The sequence below is a fragment of the Podarcis erhardii genome (assembly GCF_964252035.2).
Source record: "Podarcis erhardii genome assembly, chromosome: 4".
NCBI classification, from domain to species: Eukaryota; Metazoa; Chordata; class Lepidosauria; order Squamata; family Lacertidae; genus Podarcis; species Podarcis erhardii.
In genome coordinates this window covers 30,980,577-31,001,262 of record NC_138508.1, presented here as the reverse complement: position 1 = coordinate 31,001,262, position 20,686 = coordinate 30,980,577, and the positions used below count along the sequence as shown (strand labels likewise).

The window sequence follows — 20,686 nt, the reverse complement described above, 5'->3', positions numbered from 1 at the left end:
CAGGCCAGGGTCCTGTCCCCCCAATCACATGGCAACTCTAAATCCAGTGCTGGCAAGATTTCAGGAAGGAGCTGGAGGTTAAACCAACCCTCCAAGTGTGGTCCCAGAGTTCTGGCATTTCCATCCAAAATCCAGGGCAATAGCCTTTGTAGAATTACACTCTCCCCACCCACCCCCGTGGCAGCACTGCATCTAAGCACACAAGCAAGACACCAATGAATGCATTTGTTTTCAGAAAAGTAACAGGCAGCTTCTGAAAAAGAGATTAGAGAGCACTAAATCACTCCTATTCAAAAGCTGGTGTGACAGCAGTCAAGATGCATGCTTTGTATAAAGGTGTGAGGATCAGCTACCACAGAATGTAGCATTCGATTTATTCAAGTTGCTGTGGAAACAGTGACGAATGACATGCTGCTAATTTTCCTTCAGGGGACTATACGGAGGGAGCCAGGGTACCACAAGGAGCCTCAGTCTGTAAAGGACCGCAGAATTGCCACACAGATTAAGTGACTTTCCCTTCTCGGACTCCTGCCCACAGGTCTGTCTGAATAAATGAACCGCAATGCATCTCTGTGGCCAAGCATTCTGTTCACTGTTCAGGGCTAATAACTCTGTTCTAAAGTACTCTTCTTCTCACATTCAGAGAGCTATCTGTTCTCCCTAGGAAAATCCCAGCCAATCAGGGGGCATGCAGAGTGATAGCATCACATCAGCCTGCATTATCTTACATTTGCCTACATGACAATGGCACAAAGCGGAGAACAAGAAGCATTGCCCTCGTTCTGAAAAAGTTTTCTGATAGTGCCACATATATTTGGTTGGGTGAATATAGGAAAAGTGAAATGGCTGAGTGGGGAGGTGCTTCCTTGCCTAACTTTGCATAGACAAATGACTTTTTCCAAACACCCTAATGAAGTGGAGCTGCGTTTCTGGAATGTTACATTTCCTAAGATGCAACACACACACACACACACACACACGTTTATTTCTAGGGAGATGCTAATTGATTCAGACCCATTTATTTTATTTACAAATTCCAGGCACATGCAAACCTTGTCGCCGTCCCCCCCCCCCAAAAAAAGAAAGCTGGGTTCCTGAACATCTGGAGTCAGTTTTCTTGTATTATATAACTACTGATGGATCAGTTCCAAATCCCACGGTGCTTTGGGCTAGCTAGTCAAATAATAGAGACCTCAACAGAAGCAGTTCTCTGCGTTCGCCGAGATTGCAACAAATAAGTAATCTTCAAACACCACAAGGACACATTTCATATGTTGTTGTTTTTAATTAAAAAAAACAAACCTCCAGTTTAATCTCATGGTTGAGACTTAGCAAAACTCCAAAGCAATAAAAGCGCTGAAACAGATAGCTTACAGGAACAACAATGAACCATGAAAACAATACCCACCAGGGCTACCAATGAAAACACAACACATTCATGCATGTTCCAGACCTCATTGCACTGTGATGGACTCTCTCTTTCTCTCTTTTCCCCTCCCTACATTAAATTTAATGGATATAGGAGGAACTATACACTTCTGCTTATTCTGTGCCAAGAAAGCATGGGTCAGACCAGTTTTCTCCTTGCCCTATTCCTTTCCCAGAGAAAACCCACTCTTTAGTGCTCAATCAGAGCAAATGTTAATCCAGATAAACCTAATTTGCTGTTTGCTCTGATTGAGCACTAAAGAGAAGGTTTTCACCCCAGGGAAAAGCAGTGGGAAAAGAGGAAGTGTGGATAAGCCATAGGTTTGAGCACCTTTTTCTTGGAATAAAGGTATATATTTATCTCTTGAGTTTACCCCTCCTCACTCCATCGTGTGTGTGTGTGTGTGTGTGTGTGTGTGTGTGGTCATTCAAATATTAGGAAGGCAGTGATGTGAAACCTGGGATCCTATAAAACTGCTGCCAGGCAAGAGTAAACAATACTAAACTGGATGGACATATAGTTTAACTTGGTATGAAGCAGCTTCCTGTGTTCCTATAGAACTCTAAAGGCAAGGAAAACCCTGAACCATCAAATGTGTTGGTGTTGTGTTGAGCCATCAATAAATATTCATTCTCGAGTACTGAACTTGGCAGAAAATTGCAGCAAAACCTATGCTGCAGCTTTTGGGTGGATTGCAAACATTGTCCTACCATTAAGAAAAATGTGCTCTCATTTCATTGCAGAGAACCACTGGAAGGGGGAAATGTTGGTGTGCAGACGTGATAATTTGCACTTCTCCTTTCAGGATACAACTGCTGATGATAAACTTCAATAGATGATAGATATGGATGATAGATTCAATAGATGATAAACTTCAATTACTGCTCAGCTGCTTGGTAGGCTCAAACTGCTATTAAGGGCAATGCAGGAGAAGGGACGAGCAGAGAGAGAGAGGGATTGAAATGCTGGTCTTGTGATCCCATTGCTTGCCTTCTATAGAAAAGTTTTGGAAAACTTGCACATAAGGAGTTTTCAACGAAAGAAGTCATTTCTGTACATTGGATCCACCCAAGATTCGCAGGTGTAACGAATGCTGCTTGGAGACAATTTCTTAGTTTTTAATTACACTTTAATATATTTATATACGTTCTGTTTATATATAAATTTAGCACAATATTAATCAATACAGCTATTTCAAAACTCTGAAGAGAGGAAAAGCTAGCTATAACTTTTGGTTGCAACTTTTGTGGGGCAGGGGAGGGGGGATTGGTCAGTGGGAAGCTGCTCAGACCCTTCTGCATTTTCTTAACCGAAATACTCAAAAGCATTTTAACATACAGAAAAACTGCTTTGGGAAACTTCTCTGCTCTTGGCAAAACAGTCAGTGCTCTAGGTTTTATGCAAGTCTTAGGTTTCGTTTAACCAAGGTGGTGCACTGCAGGTGTTAATGGACTACAACTCCCATCAGCCCCTGTCAGCATGGCCAATAACCAGGGATGATGGGAGTTGAGTCCAACAACATAAGGAGAGTACAATGCTGGCTACCTTTGGATTAGACAAAGGGACGATTCCTTCCAACCAGTTGAGTTTTGCACCACCTCCCTTCTCATTTAGATAAGTAACTCTTCTGCCACAATTTGAACCAGTGAACTCTTCCTGCTATTCAGATAGTGGAATGATAAACTAACCTACTTCCCTCTGTTCAGACCACCTGTTTCACTCCTACACTGATCCTTCCTTATTTCTACCAAAGAGCACAACCTCATGATACTACTGAAGCTACAAGAAACAACAGCAACAAAAACCAAACAATTCCATCTCTTCTTCACCCTCTTTCCCAGATCTCATAAGCAGCATAGTGTGGCCCAGCCAAACTGGAGGATACAAAACCCCTAGCAGATGCCCCCTCATTTTTGCTCTATGCACAAACAAACTTGAGTTACCTTGTGGATCAATCTAAAAAGCCACAATACCTAGTAATTGTTTAGCCGAGTTTCTTTATGGTCAAGCCAAGAAGATCATTTTCATTTTAATAAAAATAAGCAAAAAGGAAAGGCAGCACGGACCTTTCCTTCTTTAGAAACAGGCAAACAATGCTTTGGGACTCTCAAATCTACTCTTACCATAATCTTTTAAATGCTCCCACAAAGTTTTTGTTGCCAGGCAAAGTTAGGGTACCCCCCCCAAAGGACATCTAGATCTCTGGAGCCTCAGAGAAGAGGTACCCATTGTGTTTCATGAAGCAGCCATTGTGAAATTCAGTTCTTCACCATCAGGGTTGGAAATTCTAGGAAGAAGCACATGCATCACAGTAGAAATTCATACACCTCCCTGTCACTATAGAATCCTGCCACTCTCCAATACAAGCAAGGCTCCTCCATCGTGCCGCCACTTCCATTTTGCATGCCAACACTCACTACAACATAGCGTATCTACATTTTTACTGCCTGTAGCCAACCTTAATGCACCCTGGGAAAATGTAACTCAAAAATGCAATGTTGTGACCTGATCTATGAGAAAACAAAATGTAACGTTTTTAATTCGCCCGGCTTTCAGATGTTTTCAAGGCTCCCAGTTCCAACTTAGTGACTCACAATTGCGAATTAGCATGGGGATTTCTTCACTAATCAGATCCTACAACTGTTTCTCACCACCTACAGTCCTGATTATGCAGACTGAGTGGCAGCTTAAAGAACAAGCTTATTTTGAGCAAGCAGCAGCAACACTTCTTGAAAGAGAGAAGAAAAACCACGCTGTGATGTCTTCAAATAAAGAGCAGCACACTATGAAAATACAAGAAATGCGGTTAGGTTGCAGCTTATTGCGACTGCTCTGTCCATCCCTTGCTTCAGCAGCTACCAAGACCTGCACCTGATACTGCAGAAAGACTAGCAGGAGGGTGGAAATGCAGTGCTTTTTGGATAGGGTCAATAGAGACAGCACAGTGGTGGGACTGTCCTGGCTACCGGGTCGCTAACTCTGCCAATCACTGTGTGCCAGCCGGTAGCTTACATGGCTATTTGTACAAATCCTTGTAGACAATTAATATAAGAACTCTGCAGTTAGCTCTAAATTATCAAAAATTACGAAGAAACAGGTGCTAGGGGAATAGGGCTGTAGACACAAACAGGTGCTTAATGGCAGTGGCAGCCTATTGAAGAAAGCTTTAGCTCAAATGCATCACCATTCCTCTTAAACCACTTAGCTGAGTGCCCATTGAGCACATAACTCTCAGTACAGTAAGTCTGTGCATAAACAAGTACAAAGGGAAGGGAAAGCCTATAAGCTTTTAATACAGATGTGGACTGGAACCCCCAGGAATATGACAAATCAAGATCAACAAGGAAGCCATTTCAGGAACACGGTGAGGAACGGAGCATTAGTTGCTGAGATGATTCTTGTGATTATTCTGTTGCTGGAAAGCTAAAAGACGAGGAAGAGTCTGGAGGGGGTAGCTATGGCTAACATAACAAGGATTGATCTCTTATTTTCTTTCCACATAATTTTGCTTTCATTGGCACACCTTTTGCCAAGGTGGACTCAAGGTCAAATCAACTAAACATTCTATCAATCATCAAAGTGACAATCAGTAAAATAAGGGATTGCTGGAAACGACAAAGGAAGTACTTTTTGAGTAGTATAGGTTTAACAATAATCATAGTTCTCCGTGTGACCACCCTATCTCATCCACCAGGGAAGAGAGGTGAAGGGAATGGGCCTTATTCTATCTGTCTCCCGCTTCTACCATCCAGAATCACAGACCTCCTCTGGGGTTGGTAGAAGCAGCTTGTGGAAGTCTCTAGTCTTTGGCCATTCTTTGGAATGGTCATCTTGTTCCGAAGTGTGACCCCCTCTGAAGCTGTTCCTGACAAATCACTGGAAATGGGGCTTGGAGAAGGGGTCTGTAAGGGGCTTCTTATGGGAGAAAGCAACACTCTGGAGTCTGCAGAGGAGGAAGGATGGTCCATGATGGGAAAGGGAGGACTAAATAGTATAAGACTCTGAGGTCTTCCTGGTCTAGATCTGTAAGAAGGCTTAGAAACCCCTGAAGACCTCTCCATTTTTGAGGACTGGGGATTGTCCCCTGTAGATTCCCCTTCAGAGCTGCGTTTCCGACGAAAAACTGGTGCATCCTGCGTGGAATTGTGATTGGCAAAGGATGGTTCTGCCTTTCTACTTGCCGTTGAATCTATAAAGGCTGCATTATTATTTTCCTTCCCCTTCCTTTCCACTGGTGGACTCTTTGGAGGCTGCAGCTGACCCTGAGCATTTTCAGTTGACTTGCGTTGACCTACATTGACTTCTGTTTCTTTATTCTCTGGCGTCCTGCAGTTCGGGTTCTGTGTCTGCAGGGGCTGCGGGACCTGTGTGTATTGAATCTTAGGTGGTATAACTGGCACAGCTCTAGCCTGGCACATCTTAACCATGAAAGAGGTTCTCACTGCCGAGACGCTCACTGGAGCAGAGTTGCGGCGACCAGTGGTAGCATGAGCCATCATTATGTAGTCTAGGTCTACGTCTTGGGGGTCAAAGTGAGAACCCCAAAGGTCAGCTTTGTTTTTGCTCGGACAGGTCACAGGGAGTGATGGAACAGAGTCACTTGTCTTAACTTCTTTTTGCCCACACAGGAAGTGCCTGGGTGGGGTGGGCACAGAAAGACTCTCAAAATTAAAAAGGTTGGTTGTGGGTAGGACGGAATCTAAATTGAGAGAAGAAGGCCTTGGCCTCGCTTTTCGTGGGATGTCTTCACCTTTACCGGTCTGTGACTCCTTGACAGAACATAGATCTTTTGTGGCAGAGGTTCCAGGACTATCAGCCTGTTGAATACTTGGTACATCTTTTTCTGGGCTGTTTAAACTCAAGGAACTGTTCTCAGTATTATATTGTGGCAAAGGAGACTCGGGCTTTGAAAATCCCTGGTCTTCTTTGTCCTCGTATGCTTCCTTCTCACCTGACTTTTTGTGAGCAACAGGGTAGACCCTGTCATGGCTGGATGACAGTTCTCTGGCTGCAAAGCCTGCTTCGTGGCTCAGAAGTCTCCTGCTTGTCTCATCTGGCTTAGAAAGCTCCTCTGGACAATTCAGCCAGGCTTCTCCTCCATCACTTTCTCTCCACTCTGTTTGTGAGGGTTGCTTGACCCCTAACCGGATGTCACCACAAAGATGCTCCACATCTGCGCTCTCAAAAGGCAGCTGGATAGCCCGGTGCCTCTTCACAAAGTCTTTACTGTCTAAGGAAAAGCTACGATTGAAACATGGCTTCTTGAAATGGCTCCTGGTCCCTCCTTGATTCAGTGGCTGAAACTCATGAAGCACCTTTCCTTGGATGTCCTTGAAGGTAGGGGAGTGGAGTGGGCTGGTGACCCACTGGTGCTCTTCCCACGGCTCCACCAGCTCTAAGCTCTGAACATGGTCCACCCATGTATCTTCCTCTTGGTGGTCAAGAGAGTCTCGAGCTTGATTCTTCAGTTTACATTCCTTGAGCTGGTGGGCTCCAACTCCACTTAAGGCAACTGAACTCTGTAGGCCTCGGCTCTCTAAAAGCACTTGATCATTTTTTGCTGCCTGGGTCACAGCAGCACCTTCCTTCTCCCTGTGAAGAAGCCATTTGCTACTTTCCCACTCTGGTTGGTCTAGACGCTTTTCTTCAGCAAACGAAGACTCATCTCTCAAAAGAGCCATGTTTTCTTGTAGATCTGATGGAAGTTTCCAGTCAGGCTGAGATGGATGGACACACCTGATGTTCTCTGTTTCTAAACAGTCCTTTGGACAAGGTTTCCCACAAGGGATATTTTCCAGTTTTAATGAAGCGGAAGAAGCACCATCTTGCTTTGGGGATAGTTCAGAATCACAAACAGGTGAGTCCTTTGATCCTTTGGAGGGAGCACTAAATGAATAAATGTGAGGTGCAACTGGTGGATTTCTCTCCGTGCTTTCTTCTTCAGGTGGTGTCACAGGCAGCCCAGAACTGCATGGCAAATTGTTTGCTTCCAAGGATGAAATCAGTGAAGCACTGGGTTTAAGGTCTCGCTGTTGCTGGCCTGTCTCCAGGGCAAGTGGCAGCTCCTCTTCAGATTCAACAATTTTCAGCTCTTGTTGAATTTCTGGCCACAGAGGTCCCATTGAGGCACTGGAATGACTGCCATGAACCTGAACAAAAATAAAAAATAAAACCAGCATTATCAGAAAAACTCTCTCTTGGCAGTTTGCTCTCCCTTTCTTCACAATCACATTCTTTCCTACATGCTGCATTCTGGGTAATAAATAAGCTAATCTACACATATGAGGACATTCATATACAGAAGCACACAAATACTTACACACACATATACATGTAAACTAGAGAAATCCTTCTTCATGTGCCCCTCAAGATGGAGCTCAGATGAAGTCTGTTTTCAGATGAAGTCTGAAGACTTTTCTGTTTTCCCAGGTCTTTTAAGATCTGGTTTTATGTCCCTGTGATGTGGTTGGTGGTTTTAATGTAAGTATTTGATGTAGTTCTGTGCTCCTTAGGGTATTTTCATTTAATGCTGGTTGTCTTTAAGCTTATTATGGTTGTCACTGTGGTACAGTTCTGTTGTTTTTAATCATTGTACAAAACCTACCTACCTGACTAAATCATGCATGCAAGACCAGCACAAGACATTTTGCGGCCTGATGTGGAAAACAATATGGTGCCCATCTTGTGCCTGTTCTGTGTACAGAAGCTGACTGGACTGGCAGTTGGATCTTACTTTAACATGCTGGATAGGGCAGCATCTTCTATAGAATCTAATGGAAGCAAGCTAGCTTAAGGAGTGCAGGGTAGACTGTGTGGCATACACAGCATTGATTTTCAACACCATTCCACATCCCTAGCATCTGTCGCCCAATGGTAGGGCCGGCCCTGAACACACACCATCTTGTTAAAACTAGACATTCTTTAACATATGGATTTTCAAATGCAATTTACAGCAGCATAGCAGTTAAAGCATGTACCATGCTGAAAGAAAAACAAATTTCCTTCAGGCTTTGCATTACCCTTTTCTATTAAAAAACAACAACATGGCGCATCAAACATCACATTAAGTAAATACAGACAAATTGAAGTTCATGCCCACTGACGGTAGAAATCTTAATTACTTGTCTATGCTGCTCTATTTGGAACCAAATGTTAAAAACGCAAGACACGTTAGGGAGCTCTGGAGAGGTAGGAATAAGTTTTGCAACCCACACACCCCTGAAATCATTTCCCCCAAAATTACTTCAAAGGGCACCACAGCCTCCAAAATGCACATATACTGATCCTGGTCTACCTTTTTCTGCAGCTTGGGAGAATAATTGCACCACAGTCACCTGTTTATGATGTTAAAAACTTTTCACCTGGCTCTTTTCTAAACTAAAACCTCCCAAACCCTGCAACCCGTCCTCATAAGGGAGTGGCGGGATCATTTCGGTTGCCCATTTTTGAAACTTTTTCAAATCCACAATATCCTTGTTGATGTGAGGCGACCAGAAGTGCACACAGTACCCAAAGTTTCCAGACAAACATTAGGCTAGGGCAGTGTGAACCACCTGACAGTTAGCATGCACTGCTGACTGATCTGGATAATTAACATGCATTGGTTCCCAAATAATAATAAAATGATCAGCTGGAAGCACAAAACCTAAAGACACAATTATTGACAAATGGCTCAATTCCATTTATAGCCTCGCTTTCTTCCACCGTGGAACTCAAAAGTGGCATTCACAAAATCATAGAATTGTTGAGTTGGAAAGGGACCATGAGGATCATCTTGTGCAACCCCCTGCAATGCAGGAATTTGTTTTTTACCCAATGTGGGGCTCAAACCCACAACCCTGAGATTAAGAGTCTCATGCTCTACCAAGTGAGCTAACAGTTTCTAAGCACTGGCCAGACCCCGACCTGCTTGGTTCAGCCAGAGGTTTTTCTCAATGGGACTTTAAGCCACATCTGGGGACAATACAGCAATCCAAAGAGTGGAGGCCGCATCAGATAAGCAAAGCTATTGTAACAGGGAGCACTGGAGGAAGACTTTAAGCCCAGGAGGCTTATAGAGTCTTTTAACTGAAAGGAGACAGGTCTGGGACTGCTTAGTAAGGGATACATGCAAAGGAATGAATTATAAAGTTGGCAGGCGCTTGGTGGAAGGTGGTACAATGCAAAAAAGAAGGCATTGCCAATGGGAGTTGCAGAGAAAACAAGTTTCTTAGCAAAGTGGTGAGACAATTCCCAACCAATTCAGATGACCATGCAATCATAGAGTTGGATGGGACCCCGAGGGTCATCTAGTATAAGTCCCTGCAAGGCAGGAATCTCAAACACGCAGTTCCCCATCCAATTTGCAACCATATCAGATCCTGCTTAGCTTTGCGAATGTACAGGCAGTTTTATTGCTGCACCACCAGCTGGAGGGGCTGGGGTGGGCTTCAGCAAGGGCAGAGGGAGGGGATTTTGGTTTAGCTTGCATTTTAAGGGAAGTCTATCTAATGTACATTTTCCCACAAAAATACGTGAGCCAAAACACAGCTATCCTTTGAAATTCGCAATTCTCTGAATCTTGCACTGTACAAATTTTGTGCATTTTGTTCTCCAACAAAATGTCTATTTAAAATGTGTACAGTGGTACCTCTGGTTAATTCGTTCCGGAGGTCCATTCTTAAGCTGAAACCATTCTTATCCTGAGGTGCGCTTTCGCTAATGGGGCCTCCCACTGCGTGCGCGCTTCTGGCGCGTGATTTCCACTTACATCCCAGGCAAAGTTCGCAACCAGGAGCAGCTACTTCAGGGTTAGTGGAGCTCGTAACCCGAAGCGTGTTTAACCAGAAGCGTTCATAACCAGAGGTACCACTGTATACTAAGAGGGCACAAAGATACACATATCAGGGAAAGGTCCCTGCAAAAATGTGCATATAACTGGCAAAATCGTATTAAAAATGAGAGAAATGTACATTAAAATACAGTGGTACCTCGGGTTACAGAAGCTTCAGGTTACACACGCTTCAGGTTACAGACTCCACTAACCCAGAAATAGTACCTCGGGTTAAGAACTTTGCTTCAGGGTGAGAACAGAAATTGTGTTCCGGCAGCGCAGCTGCAGCGGGAGGCCCCATTAGCTAAAGTGGTGCTTCAGTTTAAGAACAGTTTCAGGTTAAGAACGGACCTCCGGAACGAATTAAGTACGTAACCTGAGGTACCACTGTACAATGAATTTTCAGGAGGACGTAACCCTCCCCCCCACCACAAAAGGATGTGAAATGTCAGGAGCTGAATTTAAGAGTGGGAAAATGGGAAACTGAAAACTGTCCCACCCCTAGTTTCAACACCTTCTTCTTACCTGCTCCTTTAAAAACGAGGTGTTCTCCACTTTATCCCTTGTCTCTTCCTGCGTCCAACAGCCTTGCTCTGGCTTGTCCTTCATCTCTGGTTGGTCCTGGCTTGCTTGGCCTGCCTGTGGCTGGCTTGTTGGGATCTTGACTTGCTGCTTTGGTTCCAGTGACTGCTTATCTTCTGGATCTTGGCTGCAGCTGCTGTCATTGCTCTTTGCCTCCCAAGTTTTCATTGTTGACTGAGAGCCATTTGTGGACTCCAGCTTGTTGGCTGTTGTTGGTTCTTCAGTAATAGAATCTGTATCAGAAGCAAAAAGATGAGCTTTAAAAACTTCATTGGGATGGGGGTTGTAGACCCAGAAATGGTGTAAGTAAAAGGTGAAAATGGTCACAAGGTGACCTGAGCTTTCAGCATGGGCTTCTCTCAATAGCTCCACACTTTCCCCCTCTTTCCCCCTCTTTTCTTTATTTTTACTGCAATAAGTTCAAAATAGACTAAAAAAAGAAAAACAGATTTATGCAAATAAAATTTTCCAATAGCCAAGGCAGCCACATGCCTACATGAGAGATAACCATGATTTCAATGGGCTTAAGAACACTTATGTCTATTCAGAAATAAATCTCATTAATTTCAATGGGTGAGTGTTCCTAAATAAGTGGGTTGGGTCTATTGAACCTCTTTTGAACTGAGTGTTCTGTTCAGTGATGTGTTTCACAAGAGACATCTGTACATTCATAGCACAGGGTTCTTCCAGACAGGGGCTTAATTTGCAAGCTGCTTGGAGGGTCACTGCCAATGGCTCAGTTTTCCTTTTTGGATTTCCCCTGGAGAGGGAGAATCTGGATTAAATGTGGTGGAGGTGGGAATATGGACTGGCATTTTGATGCCAACGTTGTGTGGGTGCTGCACAACACAGTCTGTAAACACTAGGGCTGGGAAATGTATCGACATATTGTACAAACCCAGTTTGAAGTCCATATTGACCTGGGAATATATCACTTAATCATGGTGTGTGTGTGTGTGTGTGTGTGCGCGCGTGCGTGCGTGCGTGTGCGTGTGCGTGCACATGCTATGCAAAAATCACAATGTGGGAAAAACTGTGAAGCCAACCAATGCTGCTCTCAATTACTGCAGCCCCTGTTAACTCTGCTGGCTAAGCTCTCACCTGCCTCCTACAGGGGGCAGCAAATCACAAGAGCAGGCACCAGCAAAAATCATGACGTGGGAAAAACCATGAAGCCAGTCAATGCCTCTACATAGCTCCATCCTTATTTCAGACATTGTGATATATCAGTATGTTTAACCATTTCTCTTAGTATGCTTTTCAAAGTCCTTTAATGACTATGTGGGAATGAATGAATGAATAAATGAATGAATAAATAAATAATTATTAATAATAATAATAATAATACCCCGCACATCCGGCTGGGTTTCCCCAGCCACTCTGGGCAGCTCCCAACAGAATATTAAAAGCATGATAAAACATCAAACATTAAAAACTTCCCTAAACAGGGTTGCCTTCAGATGTCTTCTAAAAGTTGGATAGTTGTTTATTTCCTTGACAACTGATAGGAGGGCGTTCCACAGGGCAGACTCCACTACCGAGAGGGCCCTCTGCCTGGTTCCCTGCAACCTCACTTCTTGCAGGGAGAGAACTGCTAGGAGGCCCTTGGAGCTGGACCTCAGTGTCTGGGCTGAACGATGGGGGTGGACAAGCTCCTTCAGTCGCATCCAGCTGTTCCTTTCCAGGATCAAGTTGTCTGCTCAAATTGCTGCAGCCTTCGTATAAGCTTACCTTCTACTGCTTTGGACTCGGGCTTCTTTTCTTCCTTGATGGTGGTATGCTCTGGCTTGGTGTGGCTGTCTGCTTCTGGGATTGTGGAAGCGGTGCTGTCCAACCCCAAGAAAGAAGATTCCTGTAGGCTCGAGAAGGCGGGCTTCTCTTTAGCCGGCATGCGGCAAGGGGTGCTGTTGATACTGATGACGGCAGACACCCGAAGGGGCACCGACACAGCAAAGGGCTCTGAAATGTTCAGGGCTTTGCGTTGGTGGCGAGGGGAGGCTTCCAGGGGGAAGAGGGTCCCGTGGAACCCTGATTTAGCGGTCCCATCATTGGAAGTGTAAAACATACGGCACATCTTTGGAGACGTTTGCTCATTCTCCGGGTCTTCTATGGCACGGAACACTTTCAGTTGCTCAGGAAGTGGTCTGATATGAGTAGACCGGGCGGCATCGTTCTGCCCACCATCCTCCAAACCTCCTTCTGCTCCTTTCACAGCACCCTTTGGATCCCATTCGCTCTCCTGTTTGCTGAGGTCCGATGAGCTGCTTGGGCCCCCTGTCCGTGGTTTCATCACTGGAATGAAGAACCCTCCAGCCACGACGGTACGCTTGAAGTGGCCCTTCTCACCATCTCCTGCAGAAGGAAGAGAGAGCAAAGCCACAGAGTATTGCCAAAGGTACCCTCTTATTCCAAGCACATCTGGGGAAGACAGGGCAAGAGCCATCAGCCAGAGTTCTTCTGGGTCCTTCTTCAAAGGTTTAGTCACTGAAGAAGCCTCTCTTATGAAGAGTTTCCCAAGTTTATAGTGACTGAGAAGATACAGCCCCAGCCAGAACCAATCAAAGGGGTATCAAGACCAACATTCCCTTTCCTACGATGGCCAATGGCCAGTTGCCCATGGTAGGAAAGGTCCTTCCATTATTTGGAAGAGGAAGGAATTTTACTTCTGGGTAGTACAGCCCAGAGACCCTGGTTTTGATTGAGGGGATACCTATTTTGAAAGATCTGCATTGACTCTTTATTTCCAAGCCCGAGTTAAGGTGCTGGTAGCTACCTTTAAAAGCCCTAAATGGCATAGGACTTAAATATCCTAGGGAGTGCCTCTTCCCATAGCAGCCTCCCCATGCCTTAAGACCTTTTGAAGAGGCCTTGCTCATAGTTCCCTTTTTAGTAAAGGTACACTACACTTCTATGGGACGCGGGTGGCGCTGTGGTCTAAACCACAGAGCCTAGGGCTTGCCTATCAGAAGGTTGGTGGTTGGAATCCCCGCAACGGGGTGAGCTCCCATTGCTCCTGCCAACCTAGCAGTTTGAAAGCACGTCAAAGTGCAAGTAGATAAATAGGTACCACTCTGGCAGGAAGGTAAACGGTGTTTCCGTACACTGCTCTGGTTCGCCAGATGCAGCTTAGTCATGCTGGCCACATAACCCAGAAGCAGGCTCCCTCGGCCAGTAAAGCAAGATGAGCGCCGCAACCCCAGAGTCATCCGTGACTGGACTTAATGGTCAGGGGTCCCTTTACACTACACTTCTACAGAAAAGAGGGCCTTTTCTGTGTTGGTGCCCCATTTTTAGAATGCCCTCCCTCTAGGCTCATCTAGCACTGGCATGGCAAACCATTTAGCGCCTTCCTATTTGCCCCGGCATGTTAGATTGCAGAAGATTTTTTGGAATTGTGTTCTGTTCTGCTTTCTTGTATTTTTATTATACAAATGTGTTGCTTTTTAATTGCTGCAAGCTGGTTGGGTGACGAGCAGGAGGGGAGGCAAGGGGTTGGCCCCACACTGTCTCTGGCTGGGATTGGACTGGCTGTCTTTTGGTGGCCTTCCAAGCCTCTGATTCTGTGAACAGAAACACATTCACATACACACAAGAGCATGCAAAACTCTTGGGATATCAAATAAACAAATCTATTATTGTGAACAAACATATACATTAAAAAACCCCACAAAGGCAGCTGTAGCAACCTCTCACGTGCATGCCAACAAAATCTCACCTTCTACTGGAAGTGAACACAAGGAGTCCATGCTTTTAGCTGGCCGAATGGTGACTTTTTCTGCAGAAAGAAAGGTTATAACACACTTAATTTAGTGCTCTGGGTTTTTGGGAGATTGAAGTGTAACTCCAGAATACAGTGCAATTACATGGAAACTAACTTTTCCAAGTGCAGCCGCAATGTAGAAAAGGGTTTATTCTCCAGGGAAAACTCAGAGCAGCTTCATCTGTGATTTGAAGCTAAAAATGTCAGACTAGGGAAGTATGAACTCTTTCCTATTATTTCCACAGTTATTTTCCTACCTTGCTGAAAAGGGGCATTGCATGTTTGGCATGTTTATCTGCCCAAATACAAGTGAATTTTTATAGGGTTTTTCCAAACCACTAATTCTCAAACTTGCATAATTGTGCATAGTTCGCCATTCAAAGAGTTTGGCAGCTTCTGTTTGGACACATATCTGTAACTGCAAACATGCAGATAATATCAGTTGTGTCTCTTTGCTATTTCATCTCAAGGGACAATGTAGGGGACCTAGTATAGCTTTAATGAGATGTTAATTTCCCCGTAAGTAGATCTCTAATCAGGAGCACAAATCAATACAAAGTGCAGACTCCACCAACCTTTCCCAGTATATTTTGGGACCAATCCTTGCTAAAATGACTGGCAGATACATATTCCTAGTAACAGAGCTCTGGCACAAATATTTGACCCCTCTAGTTGTTTGCATGTAGCTGGTTGAAGAGATGCATGTTCACCCCAGTACTATAATGGGGCGTATTCAGAGTCTTTTGCTATGACTGCCTCTCATTGTCCCACTGAAGTGATCCTCCATATGACGCATGAGGTTAAATATGCGATCTCCCCTCTGCTCCCTTCAAAGGTCTTTCATGCCATCTCTGAAATCCTTCGAGCTTTATTAGCATGAATGCCCCCTTGCAATGTGGTGGAACATTTCTGTGCTACACAAAGGAGGAGAGGCAAGGCTGAGCTAATGGAGGAAGGACAAGTCCCTTCAGCAAGGGCCACAAACAATCCTTACCAGAGAGCTTCTGTCCTCGGACAAACACACTCCCATTTCGACTCAGTTTGGTCTTGGCTTCTGATCCGGACCGGCCCAGGTTGAATATTGACTTCCACTTCTTGGATTTTGTGGATAACTTTCTCCTGGAAGAGAAATTTAGTATGATTTCTATGAAAAGCAAGTAGGCTCAATGTATTTGTCTTGCAGCTGCCTGCATTCCATTTTTTATTTATTGCATTCAAACATGCAAACCTTTGCTCTCTCTCTCTCTCTATATATATATTCATTGTCTTATATAGGGAAGAGTAGAGCCCAACTGGCCCCATCGTTTTCAATCAGAAATAGGCATCAGCAGCTTTAAAAAATTCAAGCTTTAATATTACATCAGGGCATCAAGAATGTCTCTCTCACACACATATTGCACACATTTGCATACTATATCTATTATTATTCTTTATTAGATTTACACCCTGCACCTTCCTCCAAAATTGCTCAGGGCAGCATATTTTATTCTGGTTCCAGGATTCAGGTTTTTCTAACATTTGGAGTTGACACCGCAGGGCTGTTTGTCATAAGGCAGGGCTATGTAACATGAAGGCAGCCTATCAGTTTTGAATAGTGGCACATAGGAACTCTCAATAACCCTCCTGTTTTTGCTGCCTGCAGGGGCCGTGCACACAGAACACATTGCTGATGGGCTGCATTCAGTTTGCTGGGTCACCAGCAGAGATATTGGAGAATTCTGACAAAAACAGGAGCAGGAATTGCTGGCATTCACTTATTCGTTCCATGTCTGGAACAAAAATCAATTGTAGTTTGCAAACGATACGTTGTTGGTGACTTTCTCCTGTCCCCCATTTGCCCTGTGTTTCCTTTGCACTGAAATGAATGGCGCTGAATGAGGTAATGATAATGCAACAAATTATGTAGAATTTTGGCACAGTGGACAGCGAGTGGAATAGTGTCGTTTTTGTCTGAAGCCAAATTGCTGTGGCACAGAAACACAGCTGCATGCACCGAATACGGGGCGGAACAGAAACCAGAACCTCCTTAAATCCCTATTCACAAGTTGCCAAGACGTTCCATAAGGATTTCTACGATAATGTATGTGTAGTTGCTAAGATATTTTACAACATACCGATTATTAACATTCACAGTGGGGAAGATTCCCCCTGAAGGTGGAGGTTTTTAAGCAGAGATTGGGTGGCCTCTGCCATGGATACTTGAGATTCTTGCATTGCAGGGCATTGGATTAGATGACCCTCAGGGTCCCTTCCAACTCTACAATTCTGTTTTGATATACAGTGGTACCTCGGGTTAAGAATTTAATTCGTTCTGAAGGTCCGTTCTTAACCTGAAACTGTTCTTAACCTGAGGTACCACTTTAGCTAATGGGGCCTCCTGCTGCTGCCACCGCGCGATTTCTGTTCTCATCCTGATGTAAAGTTCTTAATCTGAGGTATTATTTCTGGGTTAGCGGAGTCTGTAACCTGAGGCATTTGTAACCTGAGGTACCACTGTACAATGCTTAGCTGGCCATGTGGGAGGAAGGAGAGTCTGACTGGAGCAGGCCCTGATGTTTTCTCTGCCTGCCTCGCTCTCTTTTTTCCTTCCCATGGGGCAACTGGTCTCTTCAATTCAGGGCCAGTCACTTTCTCTCAGCCTATACTACCTCACGGGGTTATTGTGAGGATAAACTGGAGAGAGGGAGAACCATGTTTGCCACCTTGAGCAACTTGCAGGAAAGGCAGGATAGAAATGTAACACACAAAATAAGGTGAAATGACCTCAGGCCTCTCAGGACTAAAATCATCACAGCCTCTCATTCAAGCTAATGCTTCTTTGGATTAATAAGTTTCCTATGATGGTCTTACAAAGATGTTGTTATGCAGCGGCTGTAAGTTATTGCACACCACAGATTTGATTGAATACCCTAGGCACAGTAATTTAAGTAACTTGAAAGCAGTGCTGACAACTCCACGGAGGCCGGATGACATAAGGCTCACGTTAGCACTTCTGCCATCTTGCAAGAGTCTCCGCATTGTGCACCCGGAATGAGAAGTAGGCCTCTCAGCTGCCCTTCACATACAAGAACAAATGTGAGGTACAGTAAGGAGAGAGAGAGAGAGAGAGAGAGAGAGAGAGAGAGAGAGAGGCAGGCAGAGATGGACACCGCATGTGTCATTGGGGCAGGTCACCAGCAGGTGGCTCTCTTACGACAGACGTCTCAAGAACCGATTGCCATTCAGCTCACGTTGATCAAAACTTGTAAATGAAGGAAAGTGGGAAAAGCCATTTCTCCAAAACAAGCCTATATTCGTCTCTTTTTTTCCTGACTAGTAAGAGACATTTACACTGGTGGGGAGCCATAGCTCAATAGTGACACACATGCTTTGCATCCATAATGCCCCAAGTCTCCACCGATAAGCAACAAAGAATGGAAAACAACTGGAAGGGCCACGGAGGATCACAGGGAACACTGCTTGGCTAGAAGAGGCTCTGGTCTCCACTTCACGTGACAAGGGGAAGCCTAGTCCATCTTTTGAGTCCAGCTTTCAGATAAGGGAGAGATGGAGCCACTTACTTGCTGTCAGGTAGGTCAAGGACAGTGTGGAAGAAGGAGCCTGTGACTGGAACGATTTCTGGCAAACTGTTCTCCCTCCGCTCCTTGCGGGCAGGATGGCAGGCAGACAGGCTCCGGGCCTGTGCTTCTTCCAGACTCACCAGCTTCATCGGCAGAGAGGTGGAGGGCAGCGTCAAGCTCTTCATAATGGGCTTGTTCTCTGGAAAGCGACAGGGATAGGAAATTGCAGAGCCCAGCCTGGTTTGAGGGTGGCGGAGCAGGAGAACGGAAGGTCCTCAGTGGGCCCCTCCAGCGTTTTCTTTTCTGATTGAACCCTTCCAGTGAAAACATATTTTGGGAGCGTGCTTGTTGGTTGAATTCTCCTCTTACATAGCAATCTAATCCATTGCCCCTGCCTTCCACCCCAGCAGGTCCTTGGTCACGAGCCAGACTCCATAGTGCTTTGGCACGTATCTTCTAAATACGAGGCCTGAAGATCCCTGCTGAACTGAACTTTAGGACGGCTCAGCTCCAGCTCCGACCTTTGAGATGAATGAACTTTCTCCTCCCCTCCCAATCACTTCAGGGGATTTGTTCTGAAAATTGCTGCCTTTTTTCCTATTTAAGAAATGACAACTCTTGATAGCAGGAAGTGTCAAAATGCCAGGTCTGGAACTGGGGGGTGGCGGGGGGGAGGTCTCATCCACACTTCCACTTGTCTTGCGCCTAGAAAGCACTTTCCAAGCATGGATCCATGTGGTCTTCCCCTTGCCCCACTAATTTCTCAGGGAAAACCTGCTCTTTAGTGCTAAATCAAAGCAAACGTCAATCCAGAGAAAACCTGAATTGCTGTTTGCTTTGACTAAGGGCTAAAGAGCAGTTTCCCCCGGGTGAAAGCAGTGCGACAAGAGGAAGTGTGAATAAGGCCAAAGTCCGCTGGAGGCCATTTTCCAGAGCTGGTACTTTAGCACTTCTCACTAACAACAACAGTAAAGGTAAAGATAAAGGGACCCCTGACCATTAGGTCCAGTTGTGACCGACTCTGGGGTTGCAGTGCTCATCTCGTTTTATTGGCCGAGGGAGCCGGTATACAGCTTCTGGGTCATGTGGCCAGCATGACTAAGCCGCTTCTGGTGAACCAGAGCAGTGTACAGAAACGCCGTTTACCTTCCTGCCGGAGCGGTACCTATTTATCTACTTGCATTTTGACGTGCTTTCAAACTGCAGGGTGGCAGGAGCAGGGACCGAGTAACGGGAGCTCACCCCGTTGCGGGGATTCGAACCACCGACCTTCTGATCGGCAAGTCCTAGCTCTATGGTTTAACCCACAGCACCACCTCTGTCCCTTCTAACAACAACAGCAGTCACTGATAAATAGGAAAAGCAAACACCCCCCTAAACTTCCCTTGCAGAAAAACGTGGGGAAGGACATTTTTCAGATGCTTCTGGGGGTGGCGACAGGGGCACATGCCAGTGGTCAGTGTGGCCATAGGCATATGTTGGGGAAGTTTCCCACCCCTACAGTAAAAATAAAGGGTGGAAACAAGCAACACATAAGGGAACAGAGACCAGTTGGAATTAGGAGGAAAACAGCAGACTGTACCAAGCCAAGGTTGCCAAGGCCTATAAATTTAACGATGGGCTGTAAATTTAAAACAACAACTACAGTATACTTAGGGTCTGTTTAGATGCTATTAGGGCCATCACACAAAAGCCATTTTAATTTGCTACTCAAGGCAATGGTTAGTATGGTGGCAGCTCTCCTTTGGGTGCCACCATACTATGTAATATGTTACATATTAGATGGGTGTCATCTCTGTTGCCTTTTTGGTGCCTGTTGAAGACTTTCCTCTTTCAATAAGACTTCTAAGTGGAGCTCTTTCTCCCAGTCTGTATCTGCATTGCAACTAAATAAAACTCTTTTTATATGTAGACTTGCTTTTTAATCACTTTTTACACTTTTCTTATTTCATGGCTGTAAAAAACTGTTTCATCTAGTTTTTTAAAAAAATATTTGTGTATTTTATGGCTGTAACCCACCCTGGGACCCAATGGGAAAGAGCAGGTAAGAAATCTAAAATAAAGAAATAAATGCCTGTATTCTTATTTTTTAATCAAGACTGTTTGCATGCTGCCCCATCAACATAATTTTCTCTGGGTGGCTTCTTGTGGATGTGGAATTGGTCATTTCTGACACGGAAGGATTAGCTCAGAAGGACTCACCCTCATTTTCCTTCGGTTTGGCAGGGATGTTGTCACTGAAGATTTCGCCCACATGGTTCAGTATGAACTCAAACACCAGCTGCTGGACTCGCACCTCCAGGAAAGCTGCGTCTCCATTGCAGCCTACAGCCTCAATCTCCTTGGACCTGTGACACAGGAAAGGAGGAGGTTGGAAGAACAATCCCCAAGCCATTGCTTGTCAGGAACAGAATCATAGAATCTCAGGATCCTAGAGTTGTAGAGTTGGAAAGGACACCGAGGAATCATAGAATCTCAGAATCCTAGAGTTGTAGAGTTGGAAGGGACACTGAGGGTCATCTACTGAAGTGTCAACCCCATTA

The 20,686-nt window shown here is 44.9% G+C and overlaps 1 protein-coding gene across 1 annotated transcript in view; it reads right to left on the bottom strand.

Annotated features, from left to right (window-relative positions):
* Window positions 1-1,265: 1,265 nt before the first annotated feature.
* Window positions 1,266-20,686, bottom strand: part of ARHGAP31 (Rho GTPase activating protein 31) — a 94,482-nt gene continuing 75,061 nt past the window's right edge. Inside the window, exons 6-12 of the mRNA XM_081860064.1 lie at window positions 20,346-20,491; window positions 18,144-18,342; window positions 15,578-15,702; window positions 14,539-14,598; window positions 12,555-13,175; window positions 10,767-11,056; window positions 1,266-7,578 (exon numbers count right to left, since the gene is read on the bottom strand). Coding sequence (XP_081716190.1) covers window positions 5,149-7,578; window positions 10,767-11,056; window positions 12,555-13,175; window positions 14,539-14,598; window positions 15,578-15,702; window positions 18,144-18,342; window positions 20,346-20,491 — 3,871 coding nt within the window. The 3' untranslated portion in view covers window positions 1,266-5,148. The remainder of the gene's footprint in view (window positions 7,579-10,766; window positions 11,057-12,554; window positions 13,176-14,538; window positions 14,599-15,577; window positions 15,703-18,143; window positions 18,343-20,345; window positions 20,492-20,686) is intronic.